Source organism: Anopheles ziemanni, chromosome 3, assembly GCF_943734765.1.
Source record: "Anopheles ziemanni chromosome 3, idAnoZiCoDA_A2_x.2, whole genome shotgun sequence".
NCBI lineage: Eukaryota > Metazoa > Arthropoda > Insecta > Diptera > Culicidae > Anopheles > Anopheles ziemanni.
The window spans coordinates 94,470,035-94,491,406 of record NC_080706.1 but is presented as its reverse complement, the minus strand read 5'-3'; the positions used below and the strand labels follow the sequence as shown (position 1 = coordinate 94,491,406).

The 21,372-nt window shown below is 44.1% G+C and overlaps 3 protein-coding genes across 4 annotated transcripts; 2 read left to right on the top strand and 1 right to left on the bottom strand.

Annotated features, from left to right (window-relative positions):
• Positions 1-1,173: 1,173 nt before the first annotated feature.
• On the top strand, positions 1,174-15,178 carry LOC131289290 (sprouty-related, EVH1 domain-containing protein 2). 2 transcript variants are annotated; one of them, XM_058318515.1, is made up of 11 exons: positions 1,174-2,215; positions 8,774-8,951; positions 9,094-9,262; positions 10,670-10,690; positions 10,805-10,866; positions 11,215-11,278; positions 11,415-11,569; positions 12,353-12,582; positions 12,664-12,864; positions 12,937-13,110; positions 13,183-15,178. In XM_058318515.1, the coding sequence occupies exons 1-10, from the start codon at positions 2,196-2,198 to the stop codon at positions 13,061-13,063; spliced, it is 1,227 nt and encodes a 408-aa protein (XP_058174498.1). In that variant the 5' UTR covers positions 1,174-2,195; the 3' UTR covers positions 13,064-13,110; positions 13,183-15,178. The 2 variants fall into 2 exon arrangements, with proteins under 2 accessions (XP_058174498.1, XP_058174499.1); XM_058318516.1 differs by lacking the exon at positions 10,670-10,690 and having other exon boundaries at positions 10,844-10,866; positions 12,395-12,582.
• Positions 15,179-17,357: 2,179 nt separating this feature from the next.
• Positions 17,358-18,604, bottom strand: LOC131285895 (probable DNA-directed RNA polymerase I subunit RPA43). Its single transcript, XM_058314749.1, has one exon. It carries the CDS (start codon positions 18,570-18,572, stop codon positions 17,358-17,360), a length of 1,215 nt encoding a protein of 404 aa, XP_058170732.1. The 5' UTR covers positions 18,573-18,604.
• Positions 18,605-18,746: 142 nt separating this feature from the next.
• On the top strand, positions 18,747-19,637 carry LOC131288012 (trafficking protein particle complex subunit 5). The gene is made up of 4 exons (XM_058317108.1): positions 18,747-18,974; positions 19,043-19,169; positions 19,235-19,417; positions 19,495-19,637. Exons 1-4 carry the CDS (start codon positions 18,805-18,807, stop codon positions 19,591-19,593), a joined length of 579 nt encoding a protein of 192 aa, XP_058173091.1. The 5' UTR covers positions 18,747-18,804; the 3' UTR covers positions 19,594-19,637.
• Positions 19,638-21,372: the final 1,735 nt, after the last annotated feature.

Sequence of the window (21,372 nt, the reverse complement as noted above, 5' to 3'; positions counted from 1 at the left end):
TTGCGTGCCTTGAAAAGACTTTGCATTTGGGGGGTATTTTGCCAACATAGATCCAGGTAATAAAAAGTTATTAACAAATTAACTATTTCGGCAGTATTTCAAGTTATGGCCAAGGTTTTCGAAGCATGTTGATACTTGGCGCGCTGTAGCTTCATTCTAGTGGTGGGTAAATCGAATCCCCGAATCCTAATCCTAACCCATCAAACAATTGTGAGACCCCCATCAATTCACAACCGATAACTCACTTTCTCCGAAATAAAAACATGCCATATACGTGACTAATTCGATTCACCTCGTGTCTGGAGCGAGTCCCAAAGAAATCAAATCTTTTTTAAGTCCCAATCTAATCAAATCTTTAGAATCCGTCAAATGGGATTCGAATCTTTTTGGAATCCGTCTAGGGATCGTATCTTCGAATCTTCCGAATCCCAATTTTGCCAACACTACCCAGTGGGTTGGAGTCGCTTCATTTTTTAGAGAGGTCCTGGACGCTCGTTGCTGCAAACTAGTCCCTTCGGTCGTGCTGATATGGTGTGTCCTGTTTCCGAATCCTGGCTGCCAGAGTTTCAGTGTTCGGTGCGCTGAATATGTGTGCATGTATGCCTGTGCGTAGCTAAACCAGTAAACCAATAGTTGGCAATGCAGTTAGCAGCAGCGTATTGTGCGTTGAGCCCACTTCGTCGTGTGTTGTACCGCCACAGAGCAAAGTGCTCTGTGGTGCAGGACGGGCGTGTACAAGTACAAAGACCGAGCGGAGACAGCATCGTTGAGCAGGAAAAGAAAAAAATCCCCGAGAACCCTTGATGGTGGCAACCACGGTGCTTCGACCAACTTTTGCGACGGGTGTAGGAGCATTGCTGTTGTCGCCCCACAATTTGTGCATTGTGTAGCCCTTTCGCGTACGGCACGGATTTTTCTGATTCCAAAGTTTCATTTTTTGTAGCTGTCACGCCAAAACACCCACACATACAAGACACACACACACACACACTCGATTGCATACATACACAAACACACATACACACCCACAGACACGCACACACAAACGCTGAGAGAAATGTTGGTTTAAGGAAGAAAAAAGGGTGGTGGTGAGTGTTGTTGTTGCTTTATTGTTATTTTGTGTGTCTTCCTTTGCAGAAGGTCCTGGCGTGTGGTTTTTTTTCCCATCGTTACAATGTGATGCAAAGGATGCACAGTGGTAGTGTTCATTGCAATCCGTGAAGCAACAAAAAGTACTTCCATTTTGCGTAGTGAAACCCCCGTGAAAAAAACGTAATCGGGTTGAGGTCAGGCCCCGCTCGAAACCCGTGAAAGTTTCATTTGTTGTGCGTCCGTGCTTGGAACGTCTATGCATCACTGCTGGAAGGATCACTGTTGGACCAGCATGAAGTAGGAGGCCATGCAAAAAGTGTTCCCTTGGATCGGCGCAGGAAGCAGCCCTAGCAGTGTGTCGTTTGTGTGTGTGTGTAACTGTTTGGCTGTGTGTAGGGGTCTGTGCATAGAGGTGCGATTGGGGGGTTGTCCGTGCGATAACGCGTGAGGGTTTAATTAAACAGCATACCCAGGAGGTGCCCAGGGGCAACGAGGAAGGGCCATACATTAGTGTTAAGTGATATCAACAGAAGTGCTAGCATCGGTGCCCTTCTTTTGTTAATCGTGAAGGTGTTTCGGTGACAGTTGGATTACGCCACCCCCGGGGATAGAGCGAAGGAAGGAAGGTTGGGACCGTGCGTGAGGATCTTCCCGTGCATGTGCTGCTGAACCCCGTCCCCCTGGACCTGCTGTTGTTCCGAAACGCAACTGAATGTAACGCTCCCCATGTACGTCTTCGTCCCGGAAACGGAAAACCGCAGCAGGAAACCTGTGTTGCCTGCTTGCAGGATCGCATCTCAGACGGCAACGATCGCCCCAAACGGTGGATATTGGTGCGGTGTGGGTGTGTGTGGTGAGGGAGGGCCACCACCGAGGAGTGGGGCAGCAGTGTGAAGCAAACGGAAGCTGCTAACGCAAAGTGACAACTTGCGCAGCTACATCCTCCAGCATCGTTGCCGCCGCCGCCGCCGTCGCCGCCGCCACTGTCGTCGTCGTCGTCGTCGTCGATCGTCGTCGCTCGGTTTGGAGCCCATGTGCAGTTACAAAAATGGTGAAAACAGTGTTGAGACCGCAAAATATTAGTATATTCGAGATTTCTAACCATGACCGAGGCATATGAAGAGTAAGTGTCTGTCGCCCAACGCCCCCAACCACCTGCTTTCGGCAGGCCATAAGCATACTTTAGTAGATACAACCTTCTAGCCCTTTTGCCAAATGATTGTTTTCTCTAGTTTCCATGGTAGATATAGACGTCCATTTTCCCCAAGCCGTGGTGAACAACGAAACTGAAAGTTTGTTGGTTCCCAGTGGTAACTGCCCATCGTTTTAATTTTTCTGTTTTTGGAAACTTCTACTTAATGTCATCGTTGTTACCCTCTCTGTTACATCCTTTTAGCTCGCTCTCTTGTTATCCTGAAACGCCTGGCGTTTTATCGCACTCCGAAAGCGGAGTGTTTATCTCTTCCTCGATCTACACTCCCACATTCTCTCCCTGTTTGCCATTCGCTTCCTTTCTCTCTCACTCTCTCTCTCGTCGTGTTGCACAAAAGTGGGATATCCTTTTTTGAGACTCACCGAAAATAAAGAAATATGGTCACCAACATCCATCCACCCATACAGAGAGCTGTAGCTTATCTGAGGTGAAGCAATAGCATAGAAACAATGGCATATGAACGTTACTAGATGGATGAATTATTGCAGCTAAAACAGCTTAGTACAAACACATTAGAAAAACGTGCTACATCTTTACTGAAATACAAAGCGATAAATCATTGTAAGAACGGTGTATTTCCGACCACCATTTACCAGCCCCACCTAGTCCCTCACGAAGGGTTGCATGTTTGCTGTACATTTAACCGAACAGAGTGAGAATGTGCACAGAAGGTGGCCTTAACTAGTGAGGATCGATTACTTCTCGGGGCTTACGAAATGAATGGAAAGTCAAGCATCAACGGGCAAAAGTGGAACAAAGTAGTCCTTGATTCCATTGAGCAACGGAAAAGGACTACCTACCACTACCACCACCATCATCACCGCGGCCCAACGACAGATCAATGGAACCAATGGTGGTGTATGTGTTTCTCAGCCTTCTAGCCGGGTTGGCCACCAACACACACTAACCACTAGATTCAAGAGCTACCCAGAGCATGATGTTGTTGGCAACTACAACATAGCGCCACCATCAATGCGAGCTCCACAATCGAGGAATCCTTGCTGTGCATGTCTGATAGGGGAGACAGAGAGACCAGGAGCGAACGGTAGCGACGAGAGACCAGGAGCGAAAGAGAACTTGGAAAACTAAAGGGCCATTTTCCGAGAGAACGGAAAAATCATTCATCGTTTCGTGCATTGGGTGCCGTGTTTATTCACGGTGCGTGATTCACAAACAGCGATATATTTATTGGTTCCCTTGGTGTGCTTCAACGGGGATGTGGGATTGTTTGTGCGTGTATGTGGGTGCACGCGCGCGCGCGCCCGTCGGACGCAACTCGGAACGTCGGACGCCCTAAAACACCTGACCCCGTGTGTTGTCACAATGATGCTCGACCATCATGCTTGGTATGCATGTTTTATAACGTTCCTAGGAGATCATCAAAACCCTTTTCAGCATAAAATATGTCCTCTAGCATTGTTTACAATCGTTGCTAATATTATAATCACCATTGGAAGTTAGTGGGAGCGTGTTGTACAAGCGTGTACAAGAATCCTATATTGTGTTACGTACAGAAGAGCAGATGAATTTTATACTGAAATTTACTGTAAAACAGCGTTCTAAATTCCTAAGAAAAAACCTGACCCAGTTTCAGACTTTCAGTTTTCCCACCAATCAAGGTGGCTGGAAAATGTATGCGTTGAAGTGGGTTGATCAGTTTCTGGAAAGTTTTCACGACACGATCAGTTAAGGGAAAACTAGGCGCAGAGTCACCATGCGTTTCACCTGAGTTCATAAGGACCTTATGGTGGTGGTGTGGGAGGGACCAAAAGTCCTTACTAGCAATCCCTGACCCTGAGAGCAACAGAAGCAGGAGCAAAAGAGCGAAAGAGACGGTTCGCACTGTGGTGATCCGTCCGGCGGACGAAAATGTATGCTCGCGGACGATGTGAATTTCTCTAGCATTTCTCTGGCTTTCCGAGCGAGCAACCAACATAACGATGCCACACCATCGCGCTGGCAGAACCAGATCTGGGTGGAAGTGTGCGTGACTTGATTCGTTTTTTTATGAATGAGCGCAAACGGCCGCAAATTGTCGCTGGATTTCATTGAGTAAAATATACAACGGTTGTCGGTGGGTCCTTTGACTGGTCGTTTCTTGCTCAACCTGCTGCTGTAATTGTTCGCCATCAATATCGCCATCATCAGCATCACCGTTATGATCATTATTATCGTGTCGATCATGAGGTTCTGGTTTTCAGAGATCCCGTTTATCAAATTGAAATCAATCTAACATATTTTCTAATGGCATGCCGAATCTTGCCATTTTATTGGTTTTTTTTATTAAATACTAGATCGAATAAATCTGGCGAATTTCCGAGTATATGACCTCGCACAATTCTTCCTATCGATACATTTTCATGGGTTTTACTTGCTTTAAATTTGGTTTTATAATATCTGCTCAACGACACCATGGATGGATGAAACTCCTCGTGTCTGTTTGTGAAAAATGTTGTTGTACATGCGCTACGCATGCCAAAAGGAATAAAAGGAAGAAGCGAAATGGAGATAGTTTCAAGGATACACGAAGCTGCACGAATCCATCGCCATAATTCGCACGAATGCGCCCACCTCAACATGTGAGACCGAAACTGGGTGCAGTTTGGTGAATAAGAATGACGAAACGAAGAGAAAAAAAAGATCCCTCCTCAGTCCGTTCCGTGGCGTGAATCCTTTCAATGGCAGGACAAATACAGCACACCTCACCGCGTCGCGCCGTGCCACGCCGCGCTCAGCACCGTACGTGTCATTCACTTGATCCCGCGAAGGGTTTTCCCCGGAGACGGGATGATGGCACACCTGCAGAGCGCGGGGACGACGAAGTTCAGTCATTGAGAGAAAATGCTGGCCTCCCATGTTCGCCTCTCTGCGCTAGGCTCCTCGTGTACACCGACACGTTCGCGTGGGCCAGTGGGCACGGAGTAAAGAATGAAAAGCACTGAACTGAACTGGTCGCCAGCCGCCCGCCACGAAACTAGGCCAACAGGAGTCGGAGGAGGCTTTTTCCGCGACCAACAGTGTCATGGCGGCGGCCCACAGAGCAGTGTTTAGGAAGCGGGCAGAGGCAACGCTTTACTGTTGCTAGTCGTCGCCGTGCTGCAGCTTGCTCCATGTGCTCCTACATGTGCATCATGTACATCATCATTATTATCATTACCATCGTCATGATCAGTGCCGTGGGAATAATCAATGGACAATGTTTCTGAACTATTATTTGTTTTTGTTAATTTTAAGAATTTTTCGCGTTTCCACATCCAGATTAGGAGTTGTGGCTCGTCTCAATGAATCTTCAGAGTTTCGAATCTCTAGACATTCACGATTTTCTGACATTCCATAAATCTTTATGATTCGGCAAAGTCACATGAATCTCCAGGTCTGGCGTATCGATCTGGCGAGAACAAAGAATCAGCAAAAAGTCATGGCCAACTCGTTCAATCAGTTAGATTAATTAATTTAATGCAATGCGTTCAGATTCTATATATCTGAACTTGTCTTAGCCATTTGTTACTGAGATCCTTTTTCCAAAAATGTTAAAAACTGATATCGCGTCGTTGATTTCGACATTCGATGTTTTCTTTCACTTTTTTACTTCGTTCTTTCTTTTCGTTAGACTTTATGAACTGTACAGTTTCAATTTCTATTTTTTTGAAAACTTCTCAATTGCATGTTGGTACGTTTGCTGTCTTTTCGTATGTTTCAATGTGAAAGGTTATGTCTTGTACGATTCATGTGTTTTAAACGGGGGACAAAACAATGCAATTTTTATTGACGATTCCTGAGGGCCGACGATTTTCGTTGCTGATCTTATCCAATCGCCATCAAGTCATCGCCTCACGCGGTTTGACGTCAATTGGTGTTATTGATACGGAGGGGAAGATATTTTAATCGCTTCCTTTTTACTTTCGTTAAAGTAAAGTACCTCCTCACACAGGGAGCAGAGGATGAAAATGGGATTGGGATCGGTCATAAAGTTAAATACCAAGCTTAAATATAGTTGGCAAATGTGCTTGATCTTGATTGCAAGGACGCGCGCGGGCGTGATTCATTGGCGCGCTAAGAAGAAGGGACGCCCAGGGAAGGGATACGAAGGGAATGGTTTTCCCTTTCCCGCCCTGATGTGCAAGCTTTCTTCCGTAGTCCGACCAAGTCCCGCGTCTGCGTGTGCCTGACTGCGGTCACTGGATTGTCTTTGGCGGGGCAGGATCGTGTTTAAACGATCCCCAGACGCACGTCTATGCGCGCACGTGGCCTTACGCGGCGGATGACGCCGAGCGGACGCAAATGTCAGTCGGGCTCGTACACCCTCGCCGCCAGAACTCGTGAACCAACCATTCGCGATGCGATGAGAATGAGCTCAGGAAATGGTGATCATTAATAATATCTCGCGAACGCGCGTCGCCCGGATCTTGCCTCTTTCGGTTCCCACTTGACCATCGGACACTGAATCGGATGTAGTAGGCGACGTGGATGTGTGTGTGAAAAATCATGCTCTCTTACGGTGCGGCCCTTTGCTGACCCAACTCATCGCCTTCTACCCACTGCGGTCAGAGACCGATCTTTGCGATCTTTTATGAATGAACGCGTTCGTCGTCGTGGGCATGGAGTACCGGTCGAAACACCGGACATGATGATGGCTAAAGGCAGCTCCGTCACGATCACTTGCTGACGTGTAGCGAAGTGTGACCGTGTACATCTCCTCGCTGTCGTCGGAATCCCTGCAACGTCTTCCCGCTTGGCGCCGTCACGTTCGACGTTGGCGAAAAGAAAAGGCCACTGAATGGACGGTTTGTTCCATATGTGTATGGTATTACATGCAGTTGATAAAAATCAAATTACTTTTATATTTTCATGCTTGAACTTGAACATTGGCCAGCATTTTTTCTTTATATTTTTCGTAACAAATAGTACGAGAATCTTACAGAGTTTTACATCTCACCTAGCAACCCCGGCAGTGTACGTAAAACATCAAACAATGCTAGCCTACTGCTAGATCCTAGAAAGCGACGAATTGTCTATTTACCCGTACACTGCCGGGGTTGCTAGGTGAGATATAAAACGCTGTGTTGACGTGCGTTGTTTGATGTTCGAATACTCCTTTTTGGGGCCGGAAGTTACGACATTCATCTGTGGTTCCCTTTCCACAAGGTCGTAGTATTCTATCCTTTCTATTTCTCTGTTCTGTATGGGAAGCTTGAAGAACATGGTAGGTTCTCTCAATGTGTGATTTTGTTTCTGCAAGTTTTACCAGTATCTTTCCTCCCGGTATAAAGATTTGCTGGTTTCAGCTATCATCCTGGCCGTCCATTCTATAATATAAAACACATGGAAAGATGATGATCCAACACACCCTCCGGTTCGGTGGCCAACAGCCGTTCGCCAAGCCGTTTTCGTTTGTTTTCCTTCGAATCGATTCACGACATGGGATGGTTCTCCTCCTCCTCCTTCCGCTTCTAGGGAGGGACACGGTGGACAGTTAGGTTTTCGTGAATGTAAGTGAATGTTTATGGGGATGGTTTGGGGGGCAATCCGCGAAGGAAACCGATGGAAACCCCCCGCGAGCATGTCATCTCCCCAGAAGAGAGAAAAACCCAGAGCGCGAGTGCGCATACCCACATACACATACACACACACACACACACACACACACACACACACATAAAGAGAGAGAAAGGAACCACGGAGCACGGAAGCACGCATATCAATGAAAATTAGAGAAAAAGAATGAATGGGATTATTTTCGGAATGTTTTTGCGCGATGCGTCGTGCGCGCTCGAAAATGTGTCCCTTCTCTCCCATCGCGTCTGTACTGTTTTTCACAGTGGTTTTCCCTTCTGGCCTTCGCTTCGCGCACCAGAAGGAAGAAGGCCACCGTCAACGGGAAGGGCAGGGAGGGGAGGAGGTTAGTTGGCCGTTTGGATGATGATGTTGATGACGCTGACGATGATGGTAATTTCACTGTCCTTTGGGGCAATGGACAGAGCACGGAAGCGCACATTCGAGCCAGAGCCAGAGACGGACGGGTGGCCACGTTGAACAAGGACGACCAATGAAGGTTGAAGGGGGAAGAAGAGCGGATTTCAAGGCACGGTGGGGAGGAATCGCTGTTGGTCCGAGAGCATAAGTGCATTCGGGAAATGTGACCTCAGGGTAGGAGGGTAAACATTTAACTGAAAGGATGTTTATTTCTCATTAGTTGGTAATGGTTGTTGAGGGGGAGTCCGGGATAGGAGACGCGCAACCTGTGAACCCTTTCATTGATGACGATGGAACGTCATCGGAAGCAAATGTGATGCAAGCACCACCGTTTAAGAATACGTTGCAAATGCAACAGGGAATTACTGAGGGAATAAAATATTTCTTATGTATCAAACATTCAATGTTGTTAGATTCATTCAATGATAGTTTTTGGACCTGTTACTGCAAATGGACTAACCGTTTCCATGCGTCTTTTCCCATTTTATTTCACAGTGATTTCTTAGTTAGAGTACGCGCACAAGTGATGGCCAGAGATGAAAGCACGGAAGGTTGGTTACCACTGCAAGGCGGTGGCCTGGCGAACGTTTCCATCCGCAAACGCGCCCGACTGCCACCGGACGGTGGCGGTCACGAGTACATCATCTACGGACAAAGAATATCTGACCAAACCGTAAGTACCCCTGCTTCCCCCATCGCATCGTTAACCCGTTTTTCCAGAACTTTTCGATGAACTAATGAATGTTTCCCTTCTTTTTTTTTTTTGCTCCACCGGAACCCCACACGGTTTCCACTGGCTGTTTGTCTAATTTTAGGTTATACTAAGTTGTGTTATAAATAGAGACTTGCAGTACTTCAAAGTCATGCCTACCTTCCACCACTGGCGCGCTGGAAAGCAACGGAACGGGCTCACCTTTCAGACGGCCGCCGATGCGAGGGCTTTCGACAAGGGAATCATCCGTGCCTACGATGACCTCATTGATGGTGAGCATTATGAGACTGCGTGACAACGACGACGACATACGACATCCTATTCCCACCAATCATCGGCAGCGAAACGAGACAAACAAAACAACAGGATACCGAACAGGGAGGACGAAGCAGCCGTATTGGGAGACCCTTCTCTAGGCTCATAGCCTGGTTGATTTTGTCCTCACCTGTGCCTTCATCAAGGGGACAGTGGGGGGAAATAGGAATGGGAACTTTGGGAGTACGAGAATGCAAAACTAGCGAATCGATGGTTTCCTTTCGGCGCCAGCCAAATCCTGATTTCAACTCTCGATAATTTCGCAATGCTGCCTCAGAATGTCCAATAACATTTTAAACATCAAGGTTCATGTGTCCTTTTTGTTTGGCTCACCTTGTCTTTCTCTCTTTCTTTCACATCCTTGCGTTGGATACGTGCGCAATTTAAATACCTTATCGAACCCCCGACGGAAATGTTTTATCATCGCCACCGATTATGCTTCCAATCTGCTTTACACTATGTCGATGACACTAATCATGACACTGATCGCACCTGGTAAGTTCACGAGGAATTATTGCTGCCTAAAATGGAGCGTCCTATTTTCTGTTTGTATCGTTGCCCTTTCAATATGTGTTTGCTTCAGTTTTTTGCTGGGTTTAATGTAGAGTTTGTTTCGTTTGTCCGTTGTTCCAAAATATTGCATAGTTGGCCCTGTCCTTTGCCCTTGTGTACTAAATTTAGTTTTAATTATATGCTTAAATGTTTAATTACAAATATATAACACTCCGGCCCACCATACCACACAGCAAGATGTAAAACGTGTTCGCTTTACTGACTCGCTTCTGGCCGGAGCATAAAGTGGATTAAATACCTGGTACCATAATTGGCCTCCCCGGAGTCGCACTGGGTCCCTTTCGGTAACGGTCAACTGGAGATTTAACCATTCCTTCAGGGGTCAGTCCGGAAAGAAACTCTAGGGGAAACGGTCCTGCATAACCACGCAACTGTCACGCAAATTAAACTGTGTCCCGGTGACGTTAATTTTGGGAAGACTATCCCCCTTAGCTCACGTTACGTAAGATTGAGTAGGAAACCTTCGTATTTTCCCCCTCCCAGGATCCTCTTGGCCAAAACACATTTCGTCTGCCCTTGGAAGGCTTCCTCCCGGGTTTTCCACCAACCCCCATCCTCTCCGGTAGACTCGTACCAGGCTACCTACAAGGAATGTCCTACGTGAAATAAGACTTTCCAACATGTTATGTTCTGTATGAGTAAACTTTAAGTTGACATTGAGTAATAGTTTATAGTTATTCGTTTTCTTTCGTTCGTTCATGTACTTTGCTTATCGTGTCCAAAAATGGGGTTACCAAAGTCAATCTTATTAATGCTTCACTTGTTTGCTTCCGTTATCTAAACGTTTGTAGGTATGGATGATACAACGACACCAAATGTTACTACTACTTTTCCTACTACGGCTGTTTCCGCCACTGCCTACACCATGTATCATCCCATCGATGCGATGTCCTCTTTACGCTTGCTTACTCCCGATGGTGCCGGGGATCATGCAAACCACGACGACGACGATGACGACGAAACAGTTGGTGAAGACGACGTGTTCATGGTAGGTGTTGTAACCAACAATCCTTCCCCATGGGGGGAAAGGAATGGCTAACCGATCGCGATACTCTCGGGAGGGTAGGACACGCATTGGCTTTGCCTTCCGTAGACCCGATGCGGGCTAGCCTAGCGGTGCCATTCCGCTTTAGTCGGCGATACTGAACGGAAGCAGGTGTTGCTGCTTTAGCAAAGCCCGTAAAAAAGGCTAAAGTCAGTCCGGTCGTACCAGTTAGGGCGAACGAGAGTAGAGCATATAATCCACTGTACCATCGGTTCATTTTAACTTACACTATTTCTGTTTGGTCCGGTTTCTACACTTTCTCGCCCGGCCGCATCAACATCCTCCAACCAGACGCTGGACTTACCGATTGAACCTTCGGAATCACGATCCAACTCGGAAGGCAGTGGAAGTCATCGTAAGTCACCCAGTTTTGCCCAATGAACCCCCTTCGGGGCCAATGGTCCCAACGTATTGGGTGCACATCAGTGCACCTTTCAATCACATGTGGTTATGATTAAACTGATGTTGTGTCTCTTTGTCCCCCTTTTTAGATAGCGTCGATAAACAATCACAGCAGCAGCAATCCAGTATTCAATACATATCGGGCGATAAACCATCACCGTTGATCAGCAGCAGTAAGCCTGGTGATGAAAAAGTGACTCCTCTAGTACCTGGTGATAACTATTCGTACGTTCAGATTACCGACGTGAGTATCCAGTTGGTTCCTACACCGGAACTTTATAGGTGGTTTATTCCGTCTATCGCTTGTTTTCAAGTTGCTTTTACAAAAAAAACCAACGACAGATAGAGACAGGCCAGATTAAAAGACAGCTACATACATACCAAATGTATAGGATATATTTGAGATCATCTAGTGTGCGCCGCGTTTAGTAGAGTGCAAGTTCTAAGATGCAGTAGAGTAAGCAAGCACTCCAATGTAGATGAATAGAGGTAGGCTGGGAACTAGAACGTATGTAAACTCTACATATCTCAAACGTGTACGATGGGTTCCTCGGAAAGTTTGCTGTACTCACTAGCCTGCTATCGATTGTAATATCTATATACAGAAGCTTTTCAGAGTCTTGCTATGTATTATAGTTAGGAATATGGAAATTATCTAATCGTCGCGATTTGTATAAAGGTCAGTGAACATGGCCTTCTCAGGGTAGCGTATTGCCGTAGTGTTTCGTTGGTTTATGGACAAAAGAGGTAGAAGCAATAGGTCACGCTTAATTTGCCATTCGACTGAGAAAAGGCGTTCGCTCTATAATTCGTTTTTCTCTTTTTCTTCGTGCATGCATACGTCCTTCTACCCTCGAAACAAATAACAAACAAAACACGATTTGTTGATTGAAAATGATGTTGAATGGTTGACACAATCGACCGTTAATTGCGGCATGCGCTGTGCTGCTCCGCACCGCACCGTGCCATCATCCGCAACCTCAAAACTTCCTTCCGTTGACATGCACAATGTTGGTCCGCCGTGCAGCCGTGCGACATCAAGCTAAAGTATAATTTCTATCACTTGAAGGTGCACGACTATAACTATCCGGTCATCGAAGAACCACCGATCAGCGGATCACTCATCGGTGGGCGGCGCGACTCGACTTCCAGTCTCAAGAAACGGAACGCCCTGGACGCTGCGGCTAGTATTGGAGCCACCTCTGTACCGCCGATCATGAAGGAAGGGACGCTAATCAAAACACGGCTTCGGTGCAGGTAATGTTTGATACACACTACTTGAGTTAAGTACTTTGAAACTACGACAAACCAACGTTTATTTTTCTCTGCATTTCACAGATACTGTCAGGAGTTCTACAACGACGAGTGGAACCACAAAGGTTCGTGCGATTACGCACCGGACTGCTTCCGGACGGCGATCGAAAATGTATCCGGGATGCCGTGTGCCCGCTGTATGCTTTATCATTGCATGAAGGACTCGGAGGGCGAAACTGCAGCTCATCCGTGCCTTTGCACCGGAGAATCGGGGTGCACGAAGCGGTGAGACATTTACGCGAAACTGTGGACCGTACCACAGTTCTCACACGGATACCTTTTTTTGTGTTTTCCCAGGTGGATCGGTTTGGCATTGCTTTCCCTGCTGGTGCCATGCCTTTGGTGCTACCCGCCGTTACGCGCTTGCCACTGGATCGGTGTCTCGTGTCGGTTGTGCGGAGGCAAGCACAAACCGCAAATTTGACATCCAATCAAGATCATCAACCTAACAAGTATTAACCGGCTGGATTGGTAGGTTTTTTTTTTTGAGGTCAAATGCCGAAAATTTCATGTTAATGTCCATTTGCTCCGTGCTCGTTATAGATAGCCGCCGCAGTGCAGCTCTTCACCGTAAATAAACCATTACGCCACAAGGGAGAGACAGTAGCAGCAGCAACAGAAATAACAACACAAGAAAAAAAAAGGCATTTACTGATGCAAAATTTCCAAAAATGTCCATCATACTTCGGCACACACAAACACCCAGGAGTAGCATTTGCAGTTTGATAAAACAAATCACCACCTTCTCCGTGGTGGTCACTCGTATCGTAGTGGTGATAATGACATGAATCTTGAAGCTTAAGCCTCCCACAACCCACTTGTTGTCGAGTTTTTCTCTCCCCCATTCCAATTGTGGTGCGAAAAGTGCTGAACCGACGATAGGACGACAGCAGTCAAAGATAACCAGAGTACACAAATGAATAGCAAAGAAACACAAGAAATCTCGGAAAAGGATAAATTATAGGTATTCGCGCGAAATGCAGGATTAAGACGGACGGGGACATGAAGTGAAGCAGAAGACAACACCAATCCTAAAAAAAAGTGTGTCGTAGCCCGGCACCCGCTAATTAACCAAAGTTTAAACGAGCGCCATCGCTGCGCCATGCAAGTCTACCGATGTCGTGTGCGGTACACGCGGGGGCTATAGAAGGGGGAGACGATGATGTTCGTCGGAAGGCCATGTTTGCGGAACCAAGGAGATCAAAATGAACGAAGATGTCATGCATAGTTCGGACGCGTTGCCTAATTGTTTCCCAGTAGGTTTAAGCGAGTGGATTAACGAGTGAGAAAGAAAATTTTGATGACAAAGTACGGATGGAAGTGGATGGAATGAAAGAGAAACGAAACTCCGATACAAGGAGGAAATACATTTACAAATGAAAATGGAAATGGAAAAGCAAACAATAGCAGAACGAAACCCACATTTTGTTGGGTAAAAGAAGAGCTGTGTTTCCCTTCTTACAGACAGCCGCATGCCTGCAAACGTTCCGGAGCAGCAGTAAAAGCTAAAAGTCGAGTGAAGCTAATAAAAATCCGCAAGGAAATACAAATAAAACTGAAAACAAGTAGAAAACAAGATATAGCGTGGAATGCGCTGACTACCAGTGTCCATGTTTCGTAATATCATTATAAAAGGACAAATGTGGTTGGGTATTTCCTGCACCGCTGACACCCCTCCAGCATCGATTGTTGCCAGAAGCACAGCAGATGAAAGTAAAAATACAAAGAAAAAGAAATTCAACTCTCAATACATAACTTCATAAACCACTTTGCTACAGAAAAACTACTTAGAATGACAATGAAACTTGGTAGAAAATAGCGCCGCGCGATAATGATCCGCAATTTATAGTGGCTAACGTGTGCGAAAAAATTACACCCCCTTTCTAGAACGAGAAATGATGTGTGGATTAAAATGGTCGTCGTGTTGTTTGTGAGGCAGGATTATGGTTGAGAAAATACGAGAAAGTGGTTCTCCTAGAGCAGAAAAAAACACCCTAATCACACACGAATCAACGAAGATGAAAATAGCCATTAATCCATTTGCAGGTAATTTCGGGACATAAGTTGTGGATCGGCTTGGAGAGCACTGTTGGCTGTAATAAACATAGAATTTCTCCCTGGTATGTATGCACAGTCATAAAATTTATGATTGTCGTGGCTTTAAGATGAGAACAGCGAATGAAGGGCGCGGTTTGGGTGCGTGTAAGCGATAAAAGGATCGAAATGAAATCTCTCGTAATTTAGATTACTTTAAGGCCATCTCTGTTTCATCCGGTGAGACGTTTCGCTTTGGCACCAATCCTTAACTTAAACGTTCGTAAAACTATGATTTCATTCCTGGTGCCCATTGGACCTTTAGAACAGCGCTGCGGTATGGAATTAATCAAAGAAAGAGAACTAGCAAACAAATACTGGAAAGTGTGTCATGTGAAGAAAAGAAAAGAATACAATTATGTGATTGTTTTGTTTGTTTTTTACTTAGTACTATAAGGAGAAAGAGTGCGGCTAGTAGCGACGAATAAGTTGTACGCAAAGTACACGGGTTTTCTATAATACAATTAGGTTTTTTCTTTCTTTTCGAAAACCGATGGCGTCGGATTCGGGAACAAGAGCAGAGATGTATAACTGGTTGTTATCCAAAAACCCACATCGATATCGGTGCGGTTATTACTGTTTTATTATATATATATATGTATAAAAATAGTGTACAACATGTATCAATTTCTACGCCAATAGGAACGCCAAAAGTTCTGGTGGCAACCAGAGATAGATGTTGTTGAAAATATCTTCGTTTCTGTTATGACGCGGATATGTAATTCCGCTTATACGTTACACTGAGTCGCTCCTACTGAAAGATCTACATGTTATTTCGTTAATGAAAAGCGATATTAGGGGTTCCGCCGACACTCGAACCGGCGACTGCCGATGGGTTCGTCATCCCTCCGGTTAGTGTCGATTGAAAAATAAAATTAATGAAACCAACGGGAAAGCAACACAGCATTTCCGCGGATCTGATCTGATTGCCATTCGGGAGTGTTCGTATGTTTTATTGCGAGCTGGAAAACTCTTAAGCTACAGTAAGAGATGTTCCAGAGAGGAACTAGTTTGTTTTTTAGAATTACGAAACCAAAAAACCAACCATGGCTTATTTTTAAATGGAAAGCAGCTCAAATGCTTGAATTTCTTCTTTGATGGAATCAAAATAAGCACGTGTTAGTTTTTTCATATTCCGTTTCCGTTGTGCTTGTGGTACGGTTGCGCAGGGGGCAAGACTTGGTTCTATTATACCTTACATTGTACATCACGCACTATCCCAGCCATAGTGTATGGACAAGCATATAAGATGCAGGTAAACGGTAGGCAATTCTTAGAGAAACTTGCTATTTGGAAGAGGAAACAACGCTGGCAAAGGATCTGGTCGGACTGTTGTAAGGGCTCAATAATGGTCCGATTGATCCTTTGAAATGGATTGAATACTGAATGCATAACTCGGTCCTGTGCTCGCCATCGCTATTATATCATGAATCAAACCAAGGACAAGGTAAAACCAACCGAAATGGTGACAGGAAGTCGGTATGATTGTGTTATCGTTTAGATATATATTATATATATACATATATGAATATATATAATATTACTAAGAATAATTATACTCATACACACGTACACCCCGTAATCTGGGTACAAAAGGTAAAATGAATCATACACAGCATAAAACACCGGCGTCAAGAGGAAGATGACCGAGATGAAAAAATAACCGTTGAAACCCAGATGAAATAGACGGAACAGGAACAACCAATATGTAATGCACAAAAAGTGCAAAAAAACGTTGGTTGGAGGCTGAGCTGGACGGCAATGGACGCATAAAGTATGTATTCTAATTCAAATATTCATGTTGTACTGTTGTCGAGAAATGTCGCAAAACTTTCCGTAAAAAAGAGGTATTAGAGTCTAATGTGAGTGCATAGTCGCTGAAAGATATAATAAATTAAATGAAAATCATTATTTTTCCAACAAATTTGTGTCGATCGCTCACTGAATAGTGAAGATGAAAACCAAAAAAAAAAACATGTTTCGATGGTACGTTGAACCAGGTTAGAACGTTTAGAATAGAATCGCGGGAAAGTGCGACTAAAGTACCATCGAATTATAAATGCTGTATACTTCATTAGTCATGCAGCTACTTAATCATCTACGAAAAAAAAACAAAAACAAAGAAGCTTATTACCTAGCATAGAACGAATGGAAATGTAATGAAATCTTAAACATTATTCACTCGGACGGTGGCAGCCGACGAAGAGTTCGTTGTGCGAATAGAGATGAATTGGAATGAGAGGATTTTTTTCAATTGATTTCTTTCTCTACAATGAATATGCCACTCGTAAATCGATCGGAATGATCGCAACGGATAAAAGTAAACGTCGTATTCAGCGAGAAGGATAAGCTAGCAGCGCTACCGTATTCAGCGAAAAGGATAAGCTAGCAGAAATAAATGGAGTGGTGTGTAAGACCGACAGCGAGATAGAGAGAATGGACCGTGGATAAGTGAATAAAAGAAAATGAAGAGATATTTGTAAAAAGCAAATATTTATAATTCTAATAAACTAAAGAAAAATGAAAATAAGGACATATGAAATGAATTACTATAAATTGCTTGTCTATACTGTTCTCAGTCTTGATATTGATTGAACTCATGCGATTTAGCACCGGTGCATTCATTATTTATTGATCTTCCTCTTTTTTTCTTCAGTGGGCTCAGATTTGATATACGTAATAGTATCGTTAAGATCAAATCTAATTTTCCTTTTTTTACCATGCGGCGTTTCATTACTAACTGACTTCTCAGCATCAACCAAATCAGATGTCTCTAACGTAACACCGTTTCTGGTTTGCTCCTTTCTGGAGTTGGACTCCTTTTTAGATTTATTCTTCTGTTTTTTGCTGGCTGATGGTTCTTCATCCAGATTTCCAAACATATCATCAAAGAGGGACTGAATGAGTTCGTCCTTATCAGGCTCTGGCGAACGATGGTCTCCATTTTTCGGTGCATCATCTTCAACAACAGTTGAGTTGTTGGTCTCCTCCGACTCATTTTGCTTTCTTTTGCTCTTTTTCGACTTTTTCTCAGAACCTTCAATTTTCACCTTAGTCGTATCGTAGGGCAGATGACCTTCCTCAATCATAGGATCTTGTTCAACGTGTCCGTTTTCTGCAGAGCTGCTGGTGTCACAGTTTACCGCATCCTTGGTCCGTTTGGATTTTTTAGGTTTTCCTTCTTGTTTCACCTCAATCATTCCGTTGTGCAGATCGCCCTTATCGGTCGTATTATCTGGTTCGGAATCTTCATTGGCATCATCACTTGCCGTTGATGGCTCCTCCTTGATACGTACAGCTGGGGCCGATACGGTATGAACGAGCTCTCCGTCGATGATGGGAATTTCACTCTTCATGTCACACGCATTGATTATGAAAGAAATTTCGCTTCCTTTAATTATTGTACCATGCTTTTTGGAATACCCGTTCAATTTTACAGTAACGTTGAACACCTGGTAAATCATGGCACTAACGAACTCTTTCGAGACGTAGTTCACCGTACCACGCAGCGTTGAGCCTATCCGGGGCTGGAACACGAAGTAATCGATGGTCGCCCGCACATGTAGGAACGGACTATCCGTGCGAAATGCGGACAGTGTATTCTCGACGCGGATCTTTGCATATCCGAGCACGATACCATGCACCTTCGAATGGTACCGGCCAACTTTGTCCATCACGCAGCGCCGCACACCTTTCACGATGTGCTCGCAGTCACGTGGCCGTAAGCTGAGGATTTCATTCGATTGCACCTCAGTCACACACGATACACCATCGTTTGCAGACTGTTTCAGCTCGTCAGCAGAGAATTTTGTTACTTTTGCGATGGTTGTTCTATGCATGGTTCTCGGTTTACTGCTGGTCCGAAAGCGTGGTTTTATTTATGTTTTCTTGCGGCTGACAGCTCTTTAAACTTCAAAACTGGCAGCAATAGAAACGTCAATTGAAATATTTCATTCTGTGAAATTATACACAACATGACAGCGTGACAAACTATTTGTAAACAAACCCTTTTTGTTTAGTGCAGTAAATTGCCCGAAAACTGAACTTGGAGGAATAAGTGCCCCACAAAACATGGAGAAAATAAACCTCAACCTTTCTACTCGTCCTAAAGCGAGTATTTTAGATAAGCCATTAAGTCGTGGTAAAGGTGAAGTTTCATTGAGTTGTTACGCCCTTCTGTTTTCCGAGCTTGTGCAGTATGCGCAGAGCCGTGCCAGTACAATTCCGGATTTACAAAACAAGTAAGTTTTCGCTATGACTCAAATATTTTCAACATACGGCACTAATCGGACCTACATGTTTCTGCTAGACTGCACGATATGGGCAAGGATGTAGGAAGTCGTATTATTGATCTATATTTCGTCCGTGAGCGAAACTCGAAGCGGGAAACGAAGCTGATTAATATGCTGTTGTTTATCAAAACCACCCTCTGGAAGGTATGCAAAGACACAAGACGCACTATCAGATTGAACATTGTATCAACCTCTCCTTCGCATTTTAGACTTTATTCGGCAAGGAAGCTGATAAACTGGAGCATGCCACCGACGATGAATGTACGTACTACATCATAGAAAAAGAACCATTGGTCAATAAGTTTATTAGTGTTCCCAAGGATAAGGGGTCTCTAAACTGTGGTACATTTGTCGCTGGCATTGTACAAGGTGTACTATCCAATTGTGGTTTTGTAAGTATAGATCGTTTATCCTGCGGAAACTATTTCAACTATGATACATTTGTTGTCTATTAATCTTTTTATCTTAGACTTGCAACGTCACTGCTCATTGGCATAAAGGAACTACATACATGGTCAAGTTCGAGGAGCATGTTATTAGCAGAGATAAACAATTAGAAGAAAAATGAACATCGATAATGTTGCCGAAGCAGGATATTAACGATATTTACTTGATACCTATAAACAGTTTCCTTTTCCTAGTATATCATTTGAAATATAAGTTAGATGGAGTTATATGATAAGAAAATTGATACACCGTATTGTTTCCATTTCATTCAGTTTCCATTCATTCAAGACACATGTAAATGTGCAACATTCAGCTAAAATTGTTAATCAACTTTAGGTAAAGTTGGGAGCATTCTTCTACTTAAATGTTTCTTCAAGTAAATTGTAAAACTTTTTCACGTTTTTATTTATACATACGCTTAATACACGCTGATCTGCCTACTTTACGCGTAGATTTGAAACCGACATAAACTCCTTATCCCTCCCTTTATCCAATTCGCCTGACCCTTCGTCTCAAAGAAGCAACGAATCCTTCTGATCCTGTTCTTTGCTTACCTCCTTTATCGTTTTTCGTTTTCCCTTCGGTTATGCTTTTGTCATTGTTCCTAAGGAAAAAGGGACAGAGATGCAGAGGGCTCAAACCAGCTGATTTGTACCTAACAAATATATAAACGTTTCTTTATCCTTTACGAGCCGTATAATGCGGTCCGGACTGGTTTTTGCGCGGAGTCTTGAAGAAATCAGCACCTATGCTTCCAGTAGTCGTCTTATGTGATTGAAACCCAGCCGTTATTTATGTTACCCACTTCCGTACGGCACACGGCAGGAAACAGAGGGAACGATGTAAGATAAGATCGTAGTCGGGATTTCCCTCCAAATTCAACCGCCAGCTGCCTTTGTCACTATTGTATTTTTGTATTTTTTATTATTTTGGCTCGACAACATTTTAAACTTAATTTTTGCTGATTGCGTATCCCCTCAGACTTTATTATGTTCGTTTGATAAAAAATTATAAGAAAAAGTCTATAAGGCGACCAGAATCAATAAACAGACATCACACAACAGACCATTTCAACACCTACATTCGTGAAAATGTTTTACTTAACTGTTTCGAGTCATAATTTGTGGCTCTGCATGCTGTTTTAAAATCAAAACGGTTTTTGGATTCGCGCCGAAAGTAATCTTAAAATAATAATAATACTAAGAAGAGAAAACGTCCCCTCGCAAAAAGGTTAAAAACTTTAAAGGGGGAGATTTCTTAGCACACGCGCCAAGAAAAAGGTGTCGTCGGGATTCTTTTCTTTCGTATCAAAAAGCCCTTTGCCGATCTTGTTGTATACAACCAGTTATCCTTCCTGGGCCCATACCTGTGTGTTGTATATAATGGATCGTGCCTGAAAAGAAGTGTAGTGGTAGTCGTGAGCACAGCATAATGCTCGTTCAGGACCCCTGCGAATAATGTTGCCCTAACGGACGCCTTGCCATTCGGAACGGAACCGTTGTCAAGAACGCAGTGCTGCGCAGCAGTGTTTATTAGGGACGAGCTTAACGTTAACGGTTAGGGGAAGAAGTCCGCGCGCGGATGAAAGAAACTAAAAATTTTATAAAATCATATCAATGAGTGAAAACTTCCAAAGAAATTTTTTAATCTGTTCCACAGTTAGTTACTTCACAAACATTAACAAATGAAACGGAAAGGGTTGTACTCATACAATATATTTAAAATCCTCGGAAATCGATAGTGTGTTGCACGTTCAGAAATTATTCTATTCGCTAGTGGTCTTAAATCGAAATAGTTGGTCGAACAATGAAAGTGATCGTAGCAGATCGGATAATTAAGATTCCTTCGAACTGAACACCAAATGAAAACCAACCGATCGTCGCCTAAATCTGTGCAAAAG